The sequence below is a fragment of the Oryza glaberrima genome, chromosome 5 (assembly GCF_000147395.1).
Source record: "Oryza glaberrima chromosome 5, OglaRS2, whole genome shotgun sequence".
Taxonomy (NCBI): Eukaryota; Viridiplantae; Streptophyta; class Magnoliopsida; order Poales; family Poaceae; genus Oryza; species Oryza glaberrima.
The window spans coordinates 3,803,611-3,822,602 of NC_068330.1; the positions used below are offsets into that span (position 1 = coordinate 3,803,611).

An 18,992-nucleotide genomic window follows, 5' to 3' on the forward strand; every position below is an offset into this window, starting at 1 on the left:
AGATTTGCGTGCGTGTGTTTATAGGGGTGAGTGTGTGTTGTGAGTGCCTGCGTTGTACTGTGTAATTAAAAAAAAAAAGAAAACATATGAGCAAAACTGCAGCCACAGCATCTGCCGTAAAAAGTAAGGAAGCAGGGGAGCCAAGAAAGAGCCAAATGTTGGCTGGGATTGGCGACCAGATTTACCGAAAAGGTTGCTCCACTTTTCGGTCCCTCTCCTTCACCGTGCCTGTCACCATCTTTTTGGCAACGCACATAGGAACAAACTGGCCCAGCTAGAGGCATGCACACACATCTACCTGCCATACGGGCCCACACATACCTATACATTGTACTGCTACATAATATACATTTATGTACAACATTACGAAGTAAAGTGCGAATATTTCTTATTTGTCTACTATGTCAAGATCACCCGATCCTTATATAAATGTCCATGATAATAAATGGAGAATAGAGGACAAATAAGAGAATTGATTGCCTTTTAAGATCGTTCAATTAACGCATCAGAATCTAAACTGTAGTAGTTTTGGTCTAAGTTGTGTTCAAGTGACCAGTACTGGAGGAGCCACCTCTCGGGCAGGTCGGGTGACCTCCGCTGTCTCCACTGTCATCGACACTTATAAAAATTAATCGATCATCAGAAAATACTATTAGCCACCCAGCTGGCTTGACGACGTTGCTAGCTCCACCACTGTAAGTGACAGTCCCAGTTTAGAAAATAAAAACCTAAGACCCCAAATGGAATTGAAGTACTCCTTGATTGCTTCTCCTGCTCGCTCTTCTTTCTTCCTTTTCTTATCTCTCCCAAACTCAAAACAAGTTTATACCTCTCTCACGGGTTATAGCTAGCATGCCCTCTTAAACTGCTGCCCTCCTCTTTGAGCATATGCTCGTCATCTCCTCATGCTCAAACCACTTACTCCCTCCGTTTTGAAATATTTGACACCGTTGACCTTTTAGCACATATTTGACCATTCGTCTTATTTAAAAACTTTTGTGAAATATGAAAAATTATATGCCTACATAAAAATATATTTAATAATGAATCAAATGATAGAAAAAGAATTAATAGTTACTTAAATTTTTTGAATAAGACGAACGGTCAAACATGTTTAAAAAAATCAACGGCGTCAAACATTTCGAAACGGAGGGAGTACAAGGCTACCCGCTTATCATAGAGAGGCAATAGTCCGAGCACAAGGGATGCAAGGATCCAAGCGCACGAGCAATTAGGCGGAAGAATGGAGAAAAGGCAGTGCGTAGTGAGACGGGAGAAAATTGAACCCTAAAAACCGGTTTAGAGAGAGAGGAGGAGATTTTTCTTTTTTTTCCCTTTTGATACACTTATAAAATGGTAATGTAAATAGACTTATTCCATGATTAATAAAACGCCACATATTTCATGACTAATCCGAGTAATAGAGTAACCGATATTAACACCAAAGAGGCGGCGGTTGCGTGATTTTTTTTTTTTGACGGGTTGCATGAATATTTGGTAGCAAGCTAGAGGACAAGTTGCAACTTTAACCGCGGTAACAAAAGGTCAAGGTGTTCATCATGCATGTACCGCAACACGGGAACAGGGCCAGCGACGACTTTTGTGTGAGTTTTTGTGGTGACCATCCATGCATGCATGATCAGTGCATAGCTTGCTGTTTACACCCGTACATTGTTTGGGTTTAGCTGTCCCTCAATGAAAACGGTGGTAAAAATTCCCGACCAACTGATCATCATTACTGTAAAAATGAAAATGTACTGTTTTTTGATATTTAGTATGTTATACTCCCTCCGTTTCACAATGTAAGTCATTCTAGCATTTTCCACATTCGTATCGATACGAATGTGGAAAATGCTAGAATGACTTACATTGTGAAACGGGGGAGTAATATTTATCAGTGTCGTAGTGATGTCACTATTTAATAGTTGTATAATAAATACTCCATCCGTCCCATAATATAAGGGATTTTGAGTTTTTCTCGACGGAGGAAGTATGTGAAAATTCTCATACCGATCACGTAGACATGATACCATTCTTGACCGTTTTCATCTCGTAGCTAGCGTTATGCTTGCTTGATTAATCTCCTAACTTTAAACTTAGGCTGTGTTTAGTTTACACTGAAGTTTAGAAGTTTGGTTGAAATTGATACGATGTGATAGAAAATTGTGTGTATGAAAGATTTGATGTGATGGAAAGTTGAAAGTTTGGAAAAAAAAACTTTGGAACTAAATAGGGCCTGTGTGGAGTTAGTATATTTAAGGTTAGGGGCAGTAGAATTTTAACCCTACTGATCACACGTGTGGTTCTTTTTTCTAACGTTACTTAAAAAGCACATACTTATCTATTACCTGAACTTTATTCTAAAATAAAGAATATAGCCTTTTTTTTAGTGATTGTGTTAGTCAAATGCTCAACTTTTACAAAACAAAAAATAAAATTAGAAAAAAACTCAATCCTGCCACGCCCCTGTCTCTGCGAGACTGGTGACACTGTCCACTCTGTTGCCTACCGTTGCTCCACACGCCCACCTCTACAAGAAGCTTCATCACCACCTCAAACACACAAACCTCTCCTCACTCTCACTCGCCCATGAAGCCGTCGTCGCCGTCGCCGTCGCCGCCGCACGGCGCCGCAGCCGTGAAGCAGCCGGCCTCCTCGCCGGACGCGCGGCTGACGCCTTCCTCGGTTGTCGCCGCCGCCGCTGTTGGCATAGGTGTGACGCCCCCGCGGCGCAGCTGCGACGACGCGGCGTCGTGCGTCGTCAACGACGTCGACGCGTTCGCGCGCACCATTGCCAGCATCAGGTCGAAGCCGGCCTCGGCGGCGGCGGCGGCGGCCTCGTCTTCGTCGGATGGCGGCGGCGACCACCTCGCCACCGTGCTGGCGCACTACGCGGCCAGGTGGCTCCCCGACGTCGCGTCGTCGCCGTCGGGGAGGTTCCTGCTGCCGCCGCAGAGCCCCACGGCGACGTGGATCAGGAAGCGCCTCCTGCTCGAGTCCCTCGTCGCCGCGCTCCCGCCCGACGGCGGCGACGGGGACGACGGCGGCGGCGGCGTCACGTGCGACTTCCTGCTCCGCCTCCTCCGCGCCGGGAGCATGGCCGGGGCCGACGCCGCGCTCCTCGCCGACCTCGAGGCGCGCGCGGCGCGGCGGCTGGACCAGGCCTCGCTCGGCGCCGTCATGATCCCGGCGTTCCGCGCCGCCGCCGGTGACGCGCCCGGCGCGGGCGCGACGCTGCTCGACGTGCCGCTCGTGCTCCGCCTCGTGCGCGGCTTCCTCCGCGAGGGCGGCAAGGCGGGCGCCGGCGGCGGCGGCGGCGCGGCGGCCGCCTGCAGGGTGGCGAGGCTGGTGGACGCGTACCTCGCCGAGGCGGCGCTGGAGGCCGGGCTGCGGCCGGCGGAGTTCGAGGAGCTCGCGCGCGCCGTGCCGGCGCACGCCCGCGCCGCCGACGACGGGCTGTACCGCGCCGTCGACACCTACCTCAAGGTGAGTGTGCATCGATCGCGCGCCATGGACACAATCATTTACAATTATGTCGCAATCTCTCTTTGCCTGGTGATGATTATGTTTTCATGATGATTTGATTAGTTAAATACTCCCTCCGTATCAGGTTGTACCAGGTTGTAACACGTTTTAAGTTTAGCTAAAGTAAACTGCTTTAAGTTTGATCAAATTTGTAGAAAAAAATAGTAACATTTTAAACCTAAGACAAATTTATTATGAAAATATATTGAATTATTTATTTAATAAACTAATGTAGTATTATAAATATTACTATATTTGTCTATAAATTTAGTTAAATTTAAAACTGTTTGACTTTGACTAAAGTTCAAAACGTCTTATAACATGAAACGAAGTGAGCAGTATTTACAAATAATAATCTTCTGTACATCGTGGCAGTATGTTCTGGTAGGAAGAAATAGGGTCTCGATCTGGCCGTTAAAGATCGGTTAAGAATGCATCGATGGCTTTAATTATCTTGGAACATGATGTCATGATGCATCCATTTAATTAACATGTTATATGATTAGGGTGTTATCAATATCGTAGCATGTTGGTTTTCCTTAAAAAAAAATGGAACACAAAATCACTATGCTACATTTTGTAGGAAATGCTAGCTTAGCTAAATTTTTCGTCACAAATAACAGTGTGAGTGTGTGACGCTAAATATTTGAGAAAAAAACACATTATAAGTTAATTACATAGGACTAGGAGCAATGTTGCCAACTCTGATCGTTTGAACTATGATTGATAAGATGAGGAAAAAAAATAAAGCAACTAAAACTAATTACTGGGTAATTATTTTTATATTAGTGCTAGTAGTGGTTTAAAGTCAATGAAAATATATTACGATGAAAAATTAAAAAAAATATCTCCAACGTATTTTTTTAAAAAAACCTAAATTATATGATAAGCTATATCAAGTATTTTATTTGTCCCAAAATATAATAATATATAAAGTTCAAAACTATTCCAGATATAACAATTACCACTTGTAAAAGATATTTTTTTATTACTCCTAAACTACTCATCCTATCCCTTATCTAGTACAGACCTATCGTAAGAAGATAAATAAATCTTTCTACCCCTCTTATTTGTAGACGTGAAAAAATTAAAACTTATTATATTTTAACAGAGAGCAAGCTATAGTATATAAAGCAAATGAATGAAAATAATACAGTACATGTGGAGAAAAAAAATTGGGACTGTGGCCATGTTTAGATCCCAACTCAAAATTAAATTTTTCACCCTATCACCTCGAACGTTTCAACACCTATATGAAGTATTAAATATAGACTAAAAACAACTAATTGCACATATTACGACTAATTTGCGAGACGAATATTTTAAACCTAATTGTTTCATGATTTAACAATGTGGTACTACAGTAAACATTTGCTAATGACAGATTAATTAGACTTAATAAATTCGTCGCGGTTTACTAACGGATTCTGTAATTAGTTTTTTTATTAGTGTCCAAATACTCTATACGACACTCTACATAGTATCTTAATTGACACGTTAAAACTTTACACCACTACATCTTAAACATCCGTTTATCTCCAAGATTCCCATTTGCAAACCAGGGTGAGCATGCCAACTTAAGATACGAGATGTGGTGATTAATCCCTTTTCACCTTGGCATTGGCTGTCCATGATGTGATAGGCCAAAAAAGATTTTCCATGCACGTATTTCCATGCATGGTGCTGGAGGCGATGTGACTGTGTTGGAAGCATATGCGACGGTCGAGGTAAAAAAAAAAAAAAGAATAACCATGGAAGTAAGAGAGGCCAGTTTCAGGTTCGGTATGTGTTTCTGCGTGTTTGACCGCACGGTAGTTCATGTTGGACCATTCCTAATCATCATTTTGCTCAGGAGTCAGGAGTGTGTTTTTGGTTTTTGTGATTAAGCTCAATTGCTTTGCGTTGATACGACGATTATTGTTTAAGCCAATGTTTAAAATTTGAAATTAAATCAGACGTTTCTTTTCCTTTTGTTCACTCGAGTTTGACTCAAGGCCACTTAAGAATAGAGGTATAATTGTATCCATTCGATTCAACTACATATAATTGTGTTTGGGTTTCATCATTTGTTTATTGGTTTTTTCGATCATAACTAAAATTTTGAATTGTAAAACTTAATTTTAGAGTTGTTTTTAAAGGTTTTATTTTTTTATCGTAGTCTATTTTTCAATCTTGTATTTTAAACCGCTAACAACTCGAATATAAATTTATCTGTTTCGTGCATTCGTTTCGGTTTATCGGTCATAGCTCAACCGATCATGACCATCTTATAAGCCGCAAAGAAAAAAAAGCTTTCTAAACTGACCACTGTTTTTTTAAAATAAATGAGAATAAAAATTGTTCCTATTTGAACAAAACTATTTCCACTCCCCTTTATTTTTCTCCCCCTGTGCATGGATCCTTCTTTGCTAGTGCTTCACTGCCACTTATGTCATTGCTTGAATAGAAGAGACCAATGAGAGTATCATTCAGCATCCCAACTCCACACCAACCAATTTGTATCGATCACCAGCAACACACGGTCCAGTCCCATCGGAGGGCAAAAGTTACTTTGTTTTTTGTCCTAGCAATTGCCATGTTTTGGTACACTCTCACCAGCTAAAATCACACATGCAGTGCAGTGCAGTGCAGTGTGATGCTGTTCTGAAGAAAACGGCAGAACACAGGTGTGCTCACGTGAGCTACCTAGCATCGCTGCTTCAGCTCGATCAATCCAATCCAACTGCTGCAAGTGCTATGCAACAAGAGAGTTGTTACCTTGTTGGTTTCATTCTTGTAGCCTCTCACTTTTTTTAAAAAAAGAAAACCAATTTTTGATATCGTCATTTTTAATATGTTAGCATAGATTTCATATGTGCTTATTAATTGCTTATAAAGATTGGTGTATGTTTTTGTACGGATGGATGTGTGTGCGTATATATAAGGGTTTGCGTTTGTAATGTGTTTAATAGAGAGGGAGAGAGAGCGTGCATGTTTAAAATAATGTGATAATCAAATTTAATCTAAGTATCTACTTTAAAAGAGCACAAAATGTTTTTAAGTGTTAATGTTAGTGTGAATTTTCATGGATAATTAATTGGCATGTAGAAATTTAACCTTTGATGAAAAGAAAACGTAAGTGCTCCTCTGTAATATATAGTATTTATTTTACAAGATTTTGGTTACGATTTGGTTCAATTCCTCCAAAATCCCTTTGAAATTTCTCCATTTCAAAAAAAAAAGAGAAAAAACTAAGTGGTTGATTAATTTGCTGTGTGCAGGCGCACCCGCACGCAGGGAAGGAGGAGAGGCGATCGCTGTGCCGGCTGATCGACGCGCGCAAGCTCACGGCGGAGGCGGCGGCGCACGCCGTCCAGAACGAGCGCCTCCCCGTGCGCTGCGTCGTCCAGGTCCTCTTCTCCGAGCACGGCAGCAAGCTCACCCGCCTCGCCGAGTGGACCACCGGCTCCTTCCGCTCCCTCCAGTCCCGCAGCCCCGCCGACCTCATCGTCACCGGCGGCGGCGCCAATGGCGGCGCGCGGTGCCCCTCCAAGCGCGAGGTCGCCGCGCAGCACCACGAGCTCCGCCGCCTCCGCGAGGACGTGTCCCGCCTCCAGGTGCAGTGCCACGCGCTGCAGGCGCAGGTGGACAGGCTCAGCTCGGAGCGCCGCCGCCGGCCGGGGGGCCTGTTCAAGCTGCTGTTCGGCGGCGGCGGTGGCGCTGGCGCCACCGGGGCCGTCGTCGTGGACGACTCCGACAGCGGGTTGGACAGGACGCCGCTGAGCGGGAAGAAGGGCGTCGTCGTCCGCGCGACCGCCGCGGCGGCGGCGGCGTCGACGCCGGCGTCGGGCACGCCGGCCGTGGCGAGGTGGCGCAGGTCGCACTCGTGAGAGCGCGGCGTCGCGCGCCATGTGTGTCGGTAGAGCTGTAACGACCAAGATCATCATCCAAAGACAAGTGTGGTCTTAATTCTCTGTGTTCGTGAATTCTTCTTCGTTTCATGTGCCTTCGATTGTGAATTTGTGATCGATTCGCTGCTTCTTGGCGCTTGAGGTGATGAAATTGAAATGAACTTGGTTTTCTTTTCTTTCTTTTTTTTTTTTAGAATTACACAGTACAACGTAGACACTCACAACGCACGCGCACTCATCCCTATGAACGCACGCACGTAAACCCTATCCCAATGAGCATCTTCGAAGACTGGGCTGGCAAATCCTTGAGATTAACGAAGTCACCATAGGCGTCTCGCTGTCGATGGGTACGCCGTCTTCCACTGAAAGCACAACGCCATTAAATCTCTTGTAACCATTACGCTATAGGCCCTTTCGCGAAATGAACTTGGTTTTTTGTTTGAGGCATTCGATATATGTGATATATCCTATGAGTATGGAGGCTTCAGCGACCGACGTAAATGGATTCTAAATCTCTTAAAAGCATATCCACTCCTGTATTTTTTTTCCTAAATTCAATGTAAATAGTTATATATATTTTTTTTTGAAAAAATTGACGATGTAAAGCATAGTGACATCTAACACTCTACACCAAAAGTTAAATTCAAATTCGATCAACACATTAAATAAAAAGAAAAATTCTTATATGAATAGTAACAATACTATTAATATCGGATCACGACTGATGAAGTTTGCCTTGGACTTCTGCTAGCGCCTCCGTCAGGGATAAAGTCAGTTTACAATTGAGCAGGGTTCAGTAGATAGCGAAAATTGAAATTTTGAACCCTGCAACTAAGTGCATTTATACTCATCTCTTGCATATCGTCCAAATGGACATATATCTTTTTTAAGAAAAAAAATTAATAGCATAGAATACAATGTTACATATAACTTTAAGTTACTATATTAGAAAACGGAGTGGGGACTTGGAAGAAGAGCAGGAGGGCATGGTGAGGAGGAACTCAACCTTAGGCCTTAAGTTGTTTACAATGCGATGCGCTGGCATTCAGCCCGAGCGCTTCACGTTGGTGGTGTGGGGAAAATCGTTGCCACGAGTGTGTTTGGGCCCACTAGCCTGAAGACCGTGCGTCCAAAGAAGGGCACCTGTTTTTTGGCGTCATCGAGGGCGCGTGGCACAAGTCACACCGCGCTATGGAGCTCGTGGCCTCCTCGCCGGTGTTCGCCTCCAATCCCAAAATCGCCCAACCACTCGCGCGCACGACGGCTAGGTTTTTCCCTTCCTACTCTTGCCCTCCTGGCTCCTGCACGCACGCCAACTCCATTTTCCCCATCCTGCGCTCGTCCTTCATATCGATGGACATTTTATTTAGAACATATCAAATATATTTGACCCAACATCAAGGGAAGAAAGCCCAAAACAACACACACGGATCGATGGAGTTCAATACCTTAATCCTTGCAGCTGGGGAGGGGGTAGAGGGGCAGGTGTCAGTGGAGCCGCTGCCGCTGGTGGTGGAGCTGGAGGCAACGCATCAATTTGGAGATGGGGAGCAGGGGAGTAAACCCTCCCTCTCAGATGGGGCTTCATGGTCGCGACACTGAGGGTGGAAGGTGATGCGGCGATGCGAAGAAAGGCGATGAAGAGGCTCAATGATAATAAAGAGAGAGTCGGATGTCGGGGTAGTTGGGGAATATATTTCCTTTTGCTATTGGGTCACTTTACCTGGGACACAAGTACTGTAGGCTAAGTTTCTATCATATGTCTTTGATTTGTTTGGACTCTATTGAATTTCGTATCACGGATGTTGGTTCACGCTTTATGGCATTTCAACGAGCAAACTAATCCAATCCTGCAAAGGATTGTTCATGGAACTACTATCGAAATTATGCAGACCATTTTCCTAGTGTCATTCTTTTGTTCATTGCTATACCATCGTTTGCTCTGTTATACTCAATGGACGGGGTATTAGTAGATCCAGCCATTACTATCAAAGCTATTGGACATCAATGATATCGGAGTGCGCCTCTTAGCGAGGGTGATTTAAGTGCAATGGAATGTACCGGTGGTTCACGAAGCATATGGCCTACCGGTCATCTCCCATTCCCATCGTCGAGAGACTAAAAAAAACTATAGCATGCCAGAAACGGGGAGGAGTCCACATGCATTGTGGAGGCCATTTCCCACATCGTTCTTAGGCCTAGCTGGGGGCCAGGGCTTCTCAAGTGTAGTAGCTGCACTGCTCTTGCCCTTAGACTGAGGGCTTATGAAATACACTTCGGCCAAGGAAGAGTAGAATGGAGTGTTGACATGCGTGCATGAGTTGCTTGAATCTAATATCAATCTAAATTAGCCATCCAAAAGTGACCAAATCATAGGAGAAAAAATATGCAGCAAAAAATAGAAAACTCTTTTTTTTTTTTTCAATTTAGCATTGTTCAGGTTGCCTCAACTTATTCCTTATTCCTTGTCCTGGTTCTACAGTGAAACTCTCATCAGGTCAGTATTCACCTTTCCAATTTATGAAAGCTGTTAAGAAAAAAAGTTTATTCAAGGGAAAACTACCTATACTTGCTTATAATTAAAATTTGCCTTCCTTATTTTAGCACAACAAATCATATCCCTAATATTTTTTTTCTGGCATGGATAATTGCAATCATACCATAGTTCTAACTCTCCTTGTCCTCTTCCTTCGCTACTCGAATCATGCTCAACGCCGATATATTTGTCCCGAACAACTTATCCCTTACAGCCATGTACTCCGGCCATGTCACAGCCTGATACACGGCCTTGCTCTCCGGCGACCCCGCCGCCACGAGAGGTGTCACCTTCATGTCGGCCGGCGGACCGAGGAAGTAGGGCATGGAGATCCGGTCTCTCTCCCGGTTCACGACGGCGCGGTGGAACACGCTGTGGAAGCGCCCGTTGGTGAGCACATGGAAGAGATCGCCGACGACGACGATGAGCGCCCCCGGCGTCCCCGGCACCGTCACCCACCGGTCCGGCCGGTGGCGGAGCAGCTGCAACCCCGGCACGGGGCTCTGCAGGATGAAGGTGAAGAAGCCTGAGTCCGTGTGCGCCGCCAGCCCGACCACCCGGTCTGGATCTGGACACCTAGGGAACCTGCGTGTGGCCATGTCAGAGTGACACGTGTCGATCAGCTCCAAACACCATTGCATGTGAAGATATATTTGTATGGAAAAGTATTTTCTAATTGTGTATCATACATGTAGTGTAGTTTAAATAGTTATAAAAAATCATAAAATTTGATAAGATAGATTACAATAATAGTATAAAAAACTATATAAATATGTGAAATTAAATTCGATCTATACACAAAGTAAAAATAATAAATTTTACTAGTATTTATTGCCTGATTTTATTATTTTTGTTTTTTTAGTTGTAGATTAAATATAAGCTTGTTTATAAACTTATATTTTCTCAAAATCGTATGTAAACGATGGGTGCAGTGCTATGGCATCTATGCATAGAAAATCCACATCCATATGAGTTTACATACATGTTGAGGTGAATCGTCGACGTCAACGTTTCGCGGATCTTCCGCTCGGTCTCGCCGCCGGGGGCATCGTTGCCGGCGAGCCCGAGCGCCTTGAAGAACATGGCGAGGAGCCTCTCGCCCAGAGCTCTCATCGACGAGTCGTACTCCTCCATGGCGGAGCTGGCCGGGCCGGATCGGACGAACACGCGCGGAAGCTAGCTAGGTTAGTTGCATGCAAGCAATGGCGGATCGATCGATCGATCGGCGGTAAACGCGTACCAGAAGCGGTGGTAGTCGTCGCCGGCGTCGGGCCAGACGCGGCGGAACTCGTCGCGGATGGCAGGGGGAGGGAAGGTGTAGCCCTCGGCCCACATCTGCTTCGGGTACCGGAGGAGGTACGGCGGCACGCCGTAGCCGGTGTTCCCGCCGCCGGGCCGCCGCGCCCCGCGCGCCTTGTCGTCCGCCGGCAGCGCGAACAGCCGCGCCGCCTGCGCCTCGACGCGCGCCAGGGCCTCCGCGGTCACGCCGTGCCCGACGAGCAGGAACCCGCCCCACTCCTCCGCCGCGCGCGCCACCGCCGCCACCGCGGCGTCGTCGCCGCCGCTCATGTCCACCACCGGCACCGCGTCGCCGCCGTCCGCGTCCGCCGCCGCCACCGGCGCGGTGTCCTTCTCGTGCATCCCCTTCCACACGTGCGACTCCGGCACGCGCTCCGCCCCGCGGAAGTTGAAGTAGGCGGCGGCGACGCCATTGTCGGCGGCGGCGGCCAGCGGCGAGGTCGGCGAGGTCGGCGAGGTCGACGACGATGTCATGATCTGCATGAACTCGTTGGCTAACGCACAAAAGCCTGTGACTAGTGATGTACGATAAATTAATTTGTTGGCATGACCATTTCTTTCGCGTGATTAATAACGAGATAGCATGGCTAAATTTGGGCTTGCATTATCTACAAAAAACTAACTTCTCTCCACATCGTTCGGCACAAAATCAGAAATGGATAGGATCGGATCAAGCTTTGTTCTAATTTAGTTCATTGTCAGAACTAAACATTTGTCATAGTTTTTTGTGCTCCCTTAATTTTGGTTTCGATCTCCTTCAGTTTGTGCTTTAATTATATACTCCCTCCGTTTCGAAATGTTTTACGCCGTTGACTTTTTTAAACATATTTGACTGTTCGTCTTATTCAAAAAATTTAAGTAATTATTAATTTTTTTCCTATCATTTGATTCATTATTAAATATATTTTTATGTAGGCATATAATTTTATATATTTCACAAAAGTTTTTGAATAAGACGAACGGTCAAACATGTGCTAAAAAGTCAACGGTGTCAAATATTTCGAAACGGAGTGAGTACTAAAATTAGCTTATAGCATGTGAAATATTACCAATTAAACATAAAGTTCATTAAACTGCAAGCATTGAAATATTAAATTGTTGTTGTGTCAAAATTCAAAATTGTGAAAGAACTCATTATGGGCCAACAAATGTAATTATATATGGGCCCAATTTTAGAGCGGTTAGTGGCCCGGCCTTTTTCATATGGGCCACTTTACTTGGTTGAGTTTAAACTTTCAAGGCATTAAACTTCAGTGGTCGTATGTTTATTTATATGGAGTAAGTTCATCACACGTCCCTCAAATTTGTCACCAAGTTTAAATTTCGTCCCTGAAAGGCAACACCAGATACGATATGTCCCTCAACTTCCAAAACTAACGGTTTTGACGGTGGTTTCGACTAATGTAGTGCCTACCATTGGCATGGCATGAAAACCCGTGAAACCCACATGTCAATGAGTGTCCGGTTAAAAATAAAAAAAAAATGTTACAATGGGTTCCACCTTCCTTTTGTTTTCTTTCCTTGTATTGTTCTTTCTCTTTTCTCCTTTCTTGCTTCCTTTCCTTCCCAGTGACGAAGCACGGTGCGTCGGAGAGGAGGGGAGGAGCTGCATCCTCTACTTCGCGCCGACGAAGAAGGCCGTGTCCACACGTGGCGCTCGCTCTGGCGTTGTCAACTTCGCCATCCACATCCATTAACTTCTTCCTCCACGACGCATTTGTCCACTTCCCGAAGGTGGCGCTTGCCACAGCGGCTTCACGAGGCTCACCTTGCATGTGGAGCGGAAGAGCCATATACTACGGCAACAACCTCATGTTCGATGTGTTCCTGCGTACTGTGACCTGACCGAATGGCAGAGGAAGTACGACGTGGTCTCCCACCCGGTGGCGCGCCGAATCAAGGAGCTCCACGTCACTGCCGTCACCTCCGCCAATAGGCCATCGTTCGACAGTGAGTTCTGCCTCTCCCTCGGCCACCAGCCATTAGAGACACTGGATCGCTTCTGGTGCAGCTATACCTTCCCTCCCCACCGGCGCGGCACTCCAGCAGCTGAGCGTGCGGAGCTCGCCACTGTGCACCTCGAGTCCGTCTTCCTCACTGGGACGGAAGATGGTTGCGCCCGCCTCCACTTCCTGGCATCAACCTGAGCAGGCTCCTCCTCGCGCAGGCCACCGTCGGGAGCCGCTGACCCGCTGCCCGCCCTTCTTCTCGCCGCCCACGGCTGGTTGCCGGATGCCATCCATGAAAAGAAGCAAGAAAAGACAAAAAAAAAAAAAAAGGAAAGGAAAAAAGTGGGACCCACTTAAATTTTCTTATTTGTAACCGAACACTTACTGGCATGTGGGTCCCACCTTTTTTTAATTTTTAAGTACCACGTCAAACGCCATGTAGGCGTCACGTCAACCGCAATCGCCATGCAAACTGCCTTGGACCTTATTTGTACCGATTTCAAAAGTTGAGAGACATACTATATCTGGTTTTGTGGTTTATGGACGAATTTCATACTTTGTGGCATATTAAGGGACCTAAGTGAACCTCCTATGTTTTTTTGTCATGCGAGTAAGGTGTTATTTGGTGAGTCCAATGTGACCATCATGGACATAAAATAACTCTAAGAGAATATTTAAATAAAACAAAAATCTATTTTAATTTCTATCAATAAGAATATAGGAGCTGCATCGAGCTAATATTGAGTGAGGAATCATCATCGAATCCGGACCATGTTAGAAATTATCCTAGAATGAATCCGGATCATGTTTTTTTATTTTTTTTTAAAAAACAAATACGAAACAAAATAGCTCACTATTTCTTGAGCTTTTCTGTCGGCCCTTGTTACGTGTTCTATCTCACTTTACATGATATAGAACGCCTATATAAAAAACCTACTCCCTCCGTTTAAAAAAAAAAAGACAAACCCTGGTTTCCATGTCCAACGTTTGATCGTCCGTCTTATTTGAAAAAAATATGAAAGAAATTAAAAAGACAAGTCACGCATAAAATATTAATCATGTTTTATCATCTAACAACAATGAAAATACGAATTATAAAAAAATTTTATATAAGACGGACAGTTAAAGTTGGACACGGAAACATAGGATAGGGTTTGTCTTTTTTTTTTTTTTGAGACGGAGGGAATATGTCGTTGTCAGGTGTGTACGCGTGTATGGTATGCATATTACGCGTGTTCCATGTAGTCCTAAAAGAAAAAAAAGGTGCTCGTCACGTCAGGTAATTAGTTTACCAAGGACTAAAGTCGCTAAATTTCACAACAAAATTCAGTCGAAGTTACAAAATTAGCCCAAACCCTCGACAAACATTTTGTTCAAGCCAAAACACTGCATAGAGTACTTATTTGATGAACATACAAATACACCAGGTTTCCATCCATTGCAGAGAAAAGAAAAGGTAATTAAACACATCAACACAACGCATTGCAGATTTACAGCACTCAAATAATTAATTAAGTACATAGATACATTTTTTATTCAGACAAAGCAGATGGACAACGATGAGTGTCCCAGTGGACGTCACAGTCTGCATATCACTTCGTCATGACGACGTCAGCAGCAGCAGCAGAGTGTCTCGAGGCAGCACTCGCAGGTCTCGTAGCAGCAGAAGCAGCAGCACAGTGTAAACAGGCTGAAAAGAAGCAAAATCATTTCTGGAACTGACAAAAAATAAATTTAACTGAAACAAACGAAAGATTAAGTGCTGTCAGGAACACTTCAGCTTGTAAGCTATAGCCAAAATTTAAATTTTAATTTTTAGAGGGTTTTCAATAGTAGTTTATTTCTCAGCATTTGCTTTTAAATTTCTAACAACACATATATGCAATTTTTGTTCATAAAATATTTTTTTTGGCGGATTAAGGTGTTGCAGCTTATAATCAGCACAAGCGACACAATGACTATGTCACTGGCTCATAAATTTGAGAGTTTGAAATGAAATGGATTTATTGAAACAAAATCATATAGTACAATTTGATACTACCTCCGTCCCAAAATGTAGCTATTTCTAGCACAGTACTTTGTCCCAAAATGAAGCTATTTTTCTACCTACCTTCTCCTCTCAACCAATCACAACCATTCTTTTTCACATACTTTCTCTTTTCAACCAATCACACACCTTCTTCAATCATTCTCACCTACTTTCTTAATACTCGTGCCAACCTCAAAAATGCTTACATTTTGGGACGGAGGAAGTAGTAAATACTCCATCCGTATCAGAATATAAGAAGTTTTAGTGTTGGACACGGTTATTAAAAAAGTATGTAGAAGTGAGTGGTGGAGGTTTGTGATTGGATAAGTAGTGGAGGTAGGTGAGAAAAATGAATAGCGAATGGTTGTGATTGGTTGGGAAGAGAATATTGGTGGAGAAATTATTATATTTTGGAACAAATTCTGAGAGCTAAAAGTTGTTATATTTTGAAACGGAGGGAGCTACTTCCATCCTGGATTGCAGCTCAGGTTTACTGTTCTTAGTACAGGAGTGAAAGCCAATCCTAACTGCATGAATTAGATATAGAAAAAAAATACACTACATGATAATGATTGGCAACTACCACACTGTTCATCAGATGGTGTATTCCTTTTTATCAAACAAGACAAAGCTAGCTTGGTAGAAGCACTGTTTGGAGTGTTCAGTGTTGGGTGATGATTTATGAGTTGGATATCTCTGTCAGGAAAGTAGGCACCATATCGCTCTCTGCATTTTTGGATACTAATCTCTAGAGTCTAGACTTATCACAATATGAGCCATGATAATGATATATGTTTCAGCCTTTGGATGTTATGTATATCTTGATAGACTAGAGCAACTAGACCAAATACTAAAAAAAAAAGTGAAATCAGTAAGAGAGAATTTAGGGCAATTCAAAGAAGGCAGATTCTTTTAAGACAGTTTGTGAGCACTATATTGCACGTAGGATTTGTGTGGTTGGCTATCTCTGTCATATTCATGAAATTTGACACCATATCGCTTTTTCATCCCATACAAAGACCAAGAGTTTTTTTTAGACAAGGGTATTTTTTACTCTGCCTCTACATCCAACCAGCTATATGCAGCCTTTTTAAATCAGGAACTTAGCCTATCGAATAGGGAAACATAATCTGAAATTCACTACTATAGAGATTTGAACTCAGGATATTAGGGTGCTACTCAGGTTACTGCAACCACTAGACTAAAAAATAAAATAAAATAAAAACCAAAGGCCGAGAGTGTTCTCCGTGCAGTTGTAACCTTTATGTAATTGGCTTCCAGTATCTAAACATATCACTTGTTCAGACTTTAGAGATCAGTCTCTAACCTTGGGGGCTTGATAGTTGATGATCATAGATCCTGGAGCCCTTTTAGGTAGTGTTTGGTTGCTGGGATGGGATGGGATGGGATGGGATGAACCCATTTTTAGGGGTGTTTGGTTCAGGGGTGAGTGGGATGGGTTGGTCCCTACAGAGGAATATTCCTCTCAGATCCGGGACCAATCGGTCCGGCCAAAACTGGCGGACGAACTCGTCCCACCTGGGACGAGCGACGGCGTGAAACCGCCACTTTGCTCGCGCGCTCTTCCTCGGGAGACGGCGGCGGGCTCGGCGACGGTGGCGGTGGGCTCTGCAACGGCGGCGATGGGGGGCTCGGCGACGGCAGCGGTAGATGGCTCGGGCGACGGTGGCGGCGGTGGGCTCGACGACGGCGGCGGCGGCGGGCTCGACGACGGCGGCGTTGGGGGGCTCGGTGGCGGCGGTGGATCCGGTGGTGTGGAGGGCGGCGGCGGCGGATCCGGCGATGGGGAAGGTTGTGGCGACGGATCCGGAGGCGGGGAACTCGGTGGCGGGCCGACCGTGCGTCGTCGCGCTTCTCCGCTCGCCCGACCGCGATGGTGGCCGTGCTCGCCCTCCTCTCCACCGGCCTCTCCCTCTCTCTCTCCCGCGCGGACCTCGCCGCCGTCGTCGTCGCCGAGCCGCGGCTGCTCTGCGCGAAGGCCGACCGTGCGTCGTCGCGCTTCTCCGCCCGCCCGACCGCGATGGTGGTCGTGCTCGCCCTCCTCTCCACCGGCCTCTCCCTCTCCCTCTCCCGCACGGACCTTGCCGCCGTCGTCGTCGCCGAGCCGCGGCTGCTCTGCTCGAAGGCCGACACCATCGCCGCCAGTGCTCGGTTGGGTCATCCCGTCCGTCGTCGTCGCCGAGCCCACCGCCGCCGACGTCGCCCGAGCCCGCCGCCGCCGCTGTCGCCCGAGCCGTCTACCGCTGCCGTTGCCGAGCCCCCCGCAGCCGCTCATCGACGCCATCAAGGAGGCCGGCGGCGACCACGTCCGGAGGTGAGGGCAGAGGCGGCGTCAGCCATGGTTGTTGCAAACAGCGTTGTCGGTGGTTGCAAATGGCGCTCATCCCATCCCTCCCTCGTTCCTTGAACCAAACAAAAAACTGGGATCGTCCTATTCTACAAACCAAACACCCGAATGGAATCATCCCAATCCTCAAATCAGGGATGGTTTCATCCCATCCCACCTAGTCCCAGAACTAAACACACGCTTAAGTTATGAATCTTGATAGCCTAGCCTAAATGCTCACAGAAATATCTAAGGAAATCCAGCTTGAACATAGCGACCACCTAACTGATTGCAGATGTCAGTATGATATGATCTTGTAATGTTCGATATTATGATCTTGTGAGTTGTAACACAGAAATCTTGACTATTTTGCGTAAGACAAACTAGTGATAAAAAGTGGTTACATCGATGTGAAATATTTAATTGAAACTTGAATGTTTATATCACAGTACATCCAACAAACTAGGCAAAAAAAAGAGTGGTTTGTGAATGTGTTTACTTTAAATTCCACAGGAAACTCATCAAGGATATCATTATCATTTAGAACTCCAGTAGAAAACACATTAAAGAGGTTTCGAGCAACCGAAAAGAACTTCTCTCTTCTCAATGAAATGAAATGCAATTCTCCTGCGTTTCGAGAAGAAAAATAAAAAGAAGAGAACGTGACAGGAAGTTTTACCATGCATATAAGCAGCCTTTTTCCTCATGGCGCCTCTGAACATGATCTTTGTATGTCATCTCCTGGGCACTTGGAGGGTTATACATCTTGTTTTTTCTTCTCACTGATTCAAGTATTCCAGACCCTGAATTTGTACCAAAAGAGAAGAAAAAAAAAGGCTATGACAAAAGCTGGAAGATATGCAGTGGCTAAGTAGCTATCTTTGCGGATGTGAAGCCTTCTTGGCTTCTTTTATAGAGAGCAGCTCAGCTCAGCTCAGCTCAAACTTCCAATGTGCCAGTTCCAAGCACACAAACCAGTAATAAAGACTTGACAATTGGAACAATAATTGTGGCAGTTGGTTGTGTGCTGTTTGTTGGAGTAGCTATCTATGTAGGCCGAGTTTAGTTCCAAACTTTTTCTTTAAACTTTCAACTTTTCCATCACATCAAAACTTTCCTACACACACAAACTTCCAATTTTTCCATCACAGCGTTCCAATTTCAACCAAACTTCTAATTTTAGCATGAACTAAACACACCCTACAGAACAGTTATGTACTTATGTTCTCTATATCGAAATTTACTTGTAAAGAGAACATCCTAAGCGCGTAGAATAGTAAATTTATCCAACTTTTTATTCAGTATATGTACTATTTCAGACCATTCAAAAATCAGTTCCCAAATTAATTTAATAACTTCTAGGTCTAGTTTCTAACTATCAACCCTACTACTACATGCTGCATTTTTTTTTTAAAAA

General features: G+C 44.9%; 2 protein-coding genes across 2 annotated transcripts; one reads left to right on the forward strand and one right to left on the reverse strand.

The window, feature by feature from the left end:
• Positions 1-2,505: 2,505 nt before the first annotated feature.
• Positions 2,506-7,575, forward strand: LOC127772914 (coleoptile phototropism protein 1-like). The gene is made up of 2 exons (XM_052298906.1): positions 2,506-3,486; positions 6,786-7,575. The coding sequence occupies exons 1-2, from the start codon at positions 2,590-2,592 to the stop codon at positions 7,392-7,394; spliced, it is 1,506 nt and encodes a 501-aa protein (XP_052154866.1). The 5' UTR covers positions 2,506-2,589; the 3' UTR covers positions 7,395-7,575.
• A 2,360-nt stretch (positions 7,576-9,935) lies between these two features.
• On the reverse strand, positions 9,936-11,797 carry LOC127774462 (gibberellin 3-beta-dioxygenase 1). Its single transcript, XM_052300720.1, has 3 exons — positions 11,192-11,797; positions 10,934-11,092; positions 9,936-10,536 (listed from the first exon to the last, which is right to left on the reverse strand). The coding sequence occupies exons 1-3, from the start codon at positions 11,731-11,733 to the stop codon at positions 10,083-10,085; spliced, it is 1,155 nt and encodes a 384-aa protein (XP_052156680.1). The 5' UTR covers positions 11,734-11,797; the 3' UTR covers positions 9,936-10,082.
• Between the last annotated feature and the right edge of the window lie 7,195 nt (positions 11,798-18,992).

Coding starts and splice junctions, on each gene's coding strand:
- LOC127772914 (XM_052298906.1), top strand. CDS start 2,590: ATGAAGCCGTCGTCGCCGTCGCCGTCGCCGCCGCACGGCGCCGCAGCC. Junction 3,487..6,785: donor CCGTCGACACCTACCTCAAG/GTGAGTGTGCAT, acceptor TGCTGTGTGCAG/GCGCACCCGCACGCAGGGAA.
- LOC127774462 (XM_052300720.1), bottom strand. CDS start 11,733: ATGCAGATCATGACATCGTCGTCGACCTCGCCGACCTCGCCGACCTCG. Junction 11,093..11,191: donor GACGACTACCACCGCTTCTG/GTACGCGTTTAC, acceptor CGGCCCGGCCAG/CTCCGCCATGGAGGAGTACG. Junction 10,537..10,933: donor TCGACGATTCACCTCAACAT/GTATGTAAACTC, acceptor GGCCACACGCAG/GTTCCCTAGGTGTCCAGATC.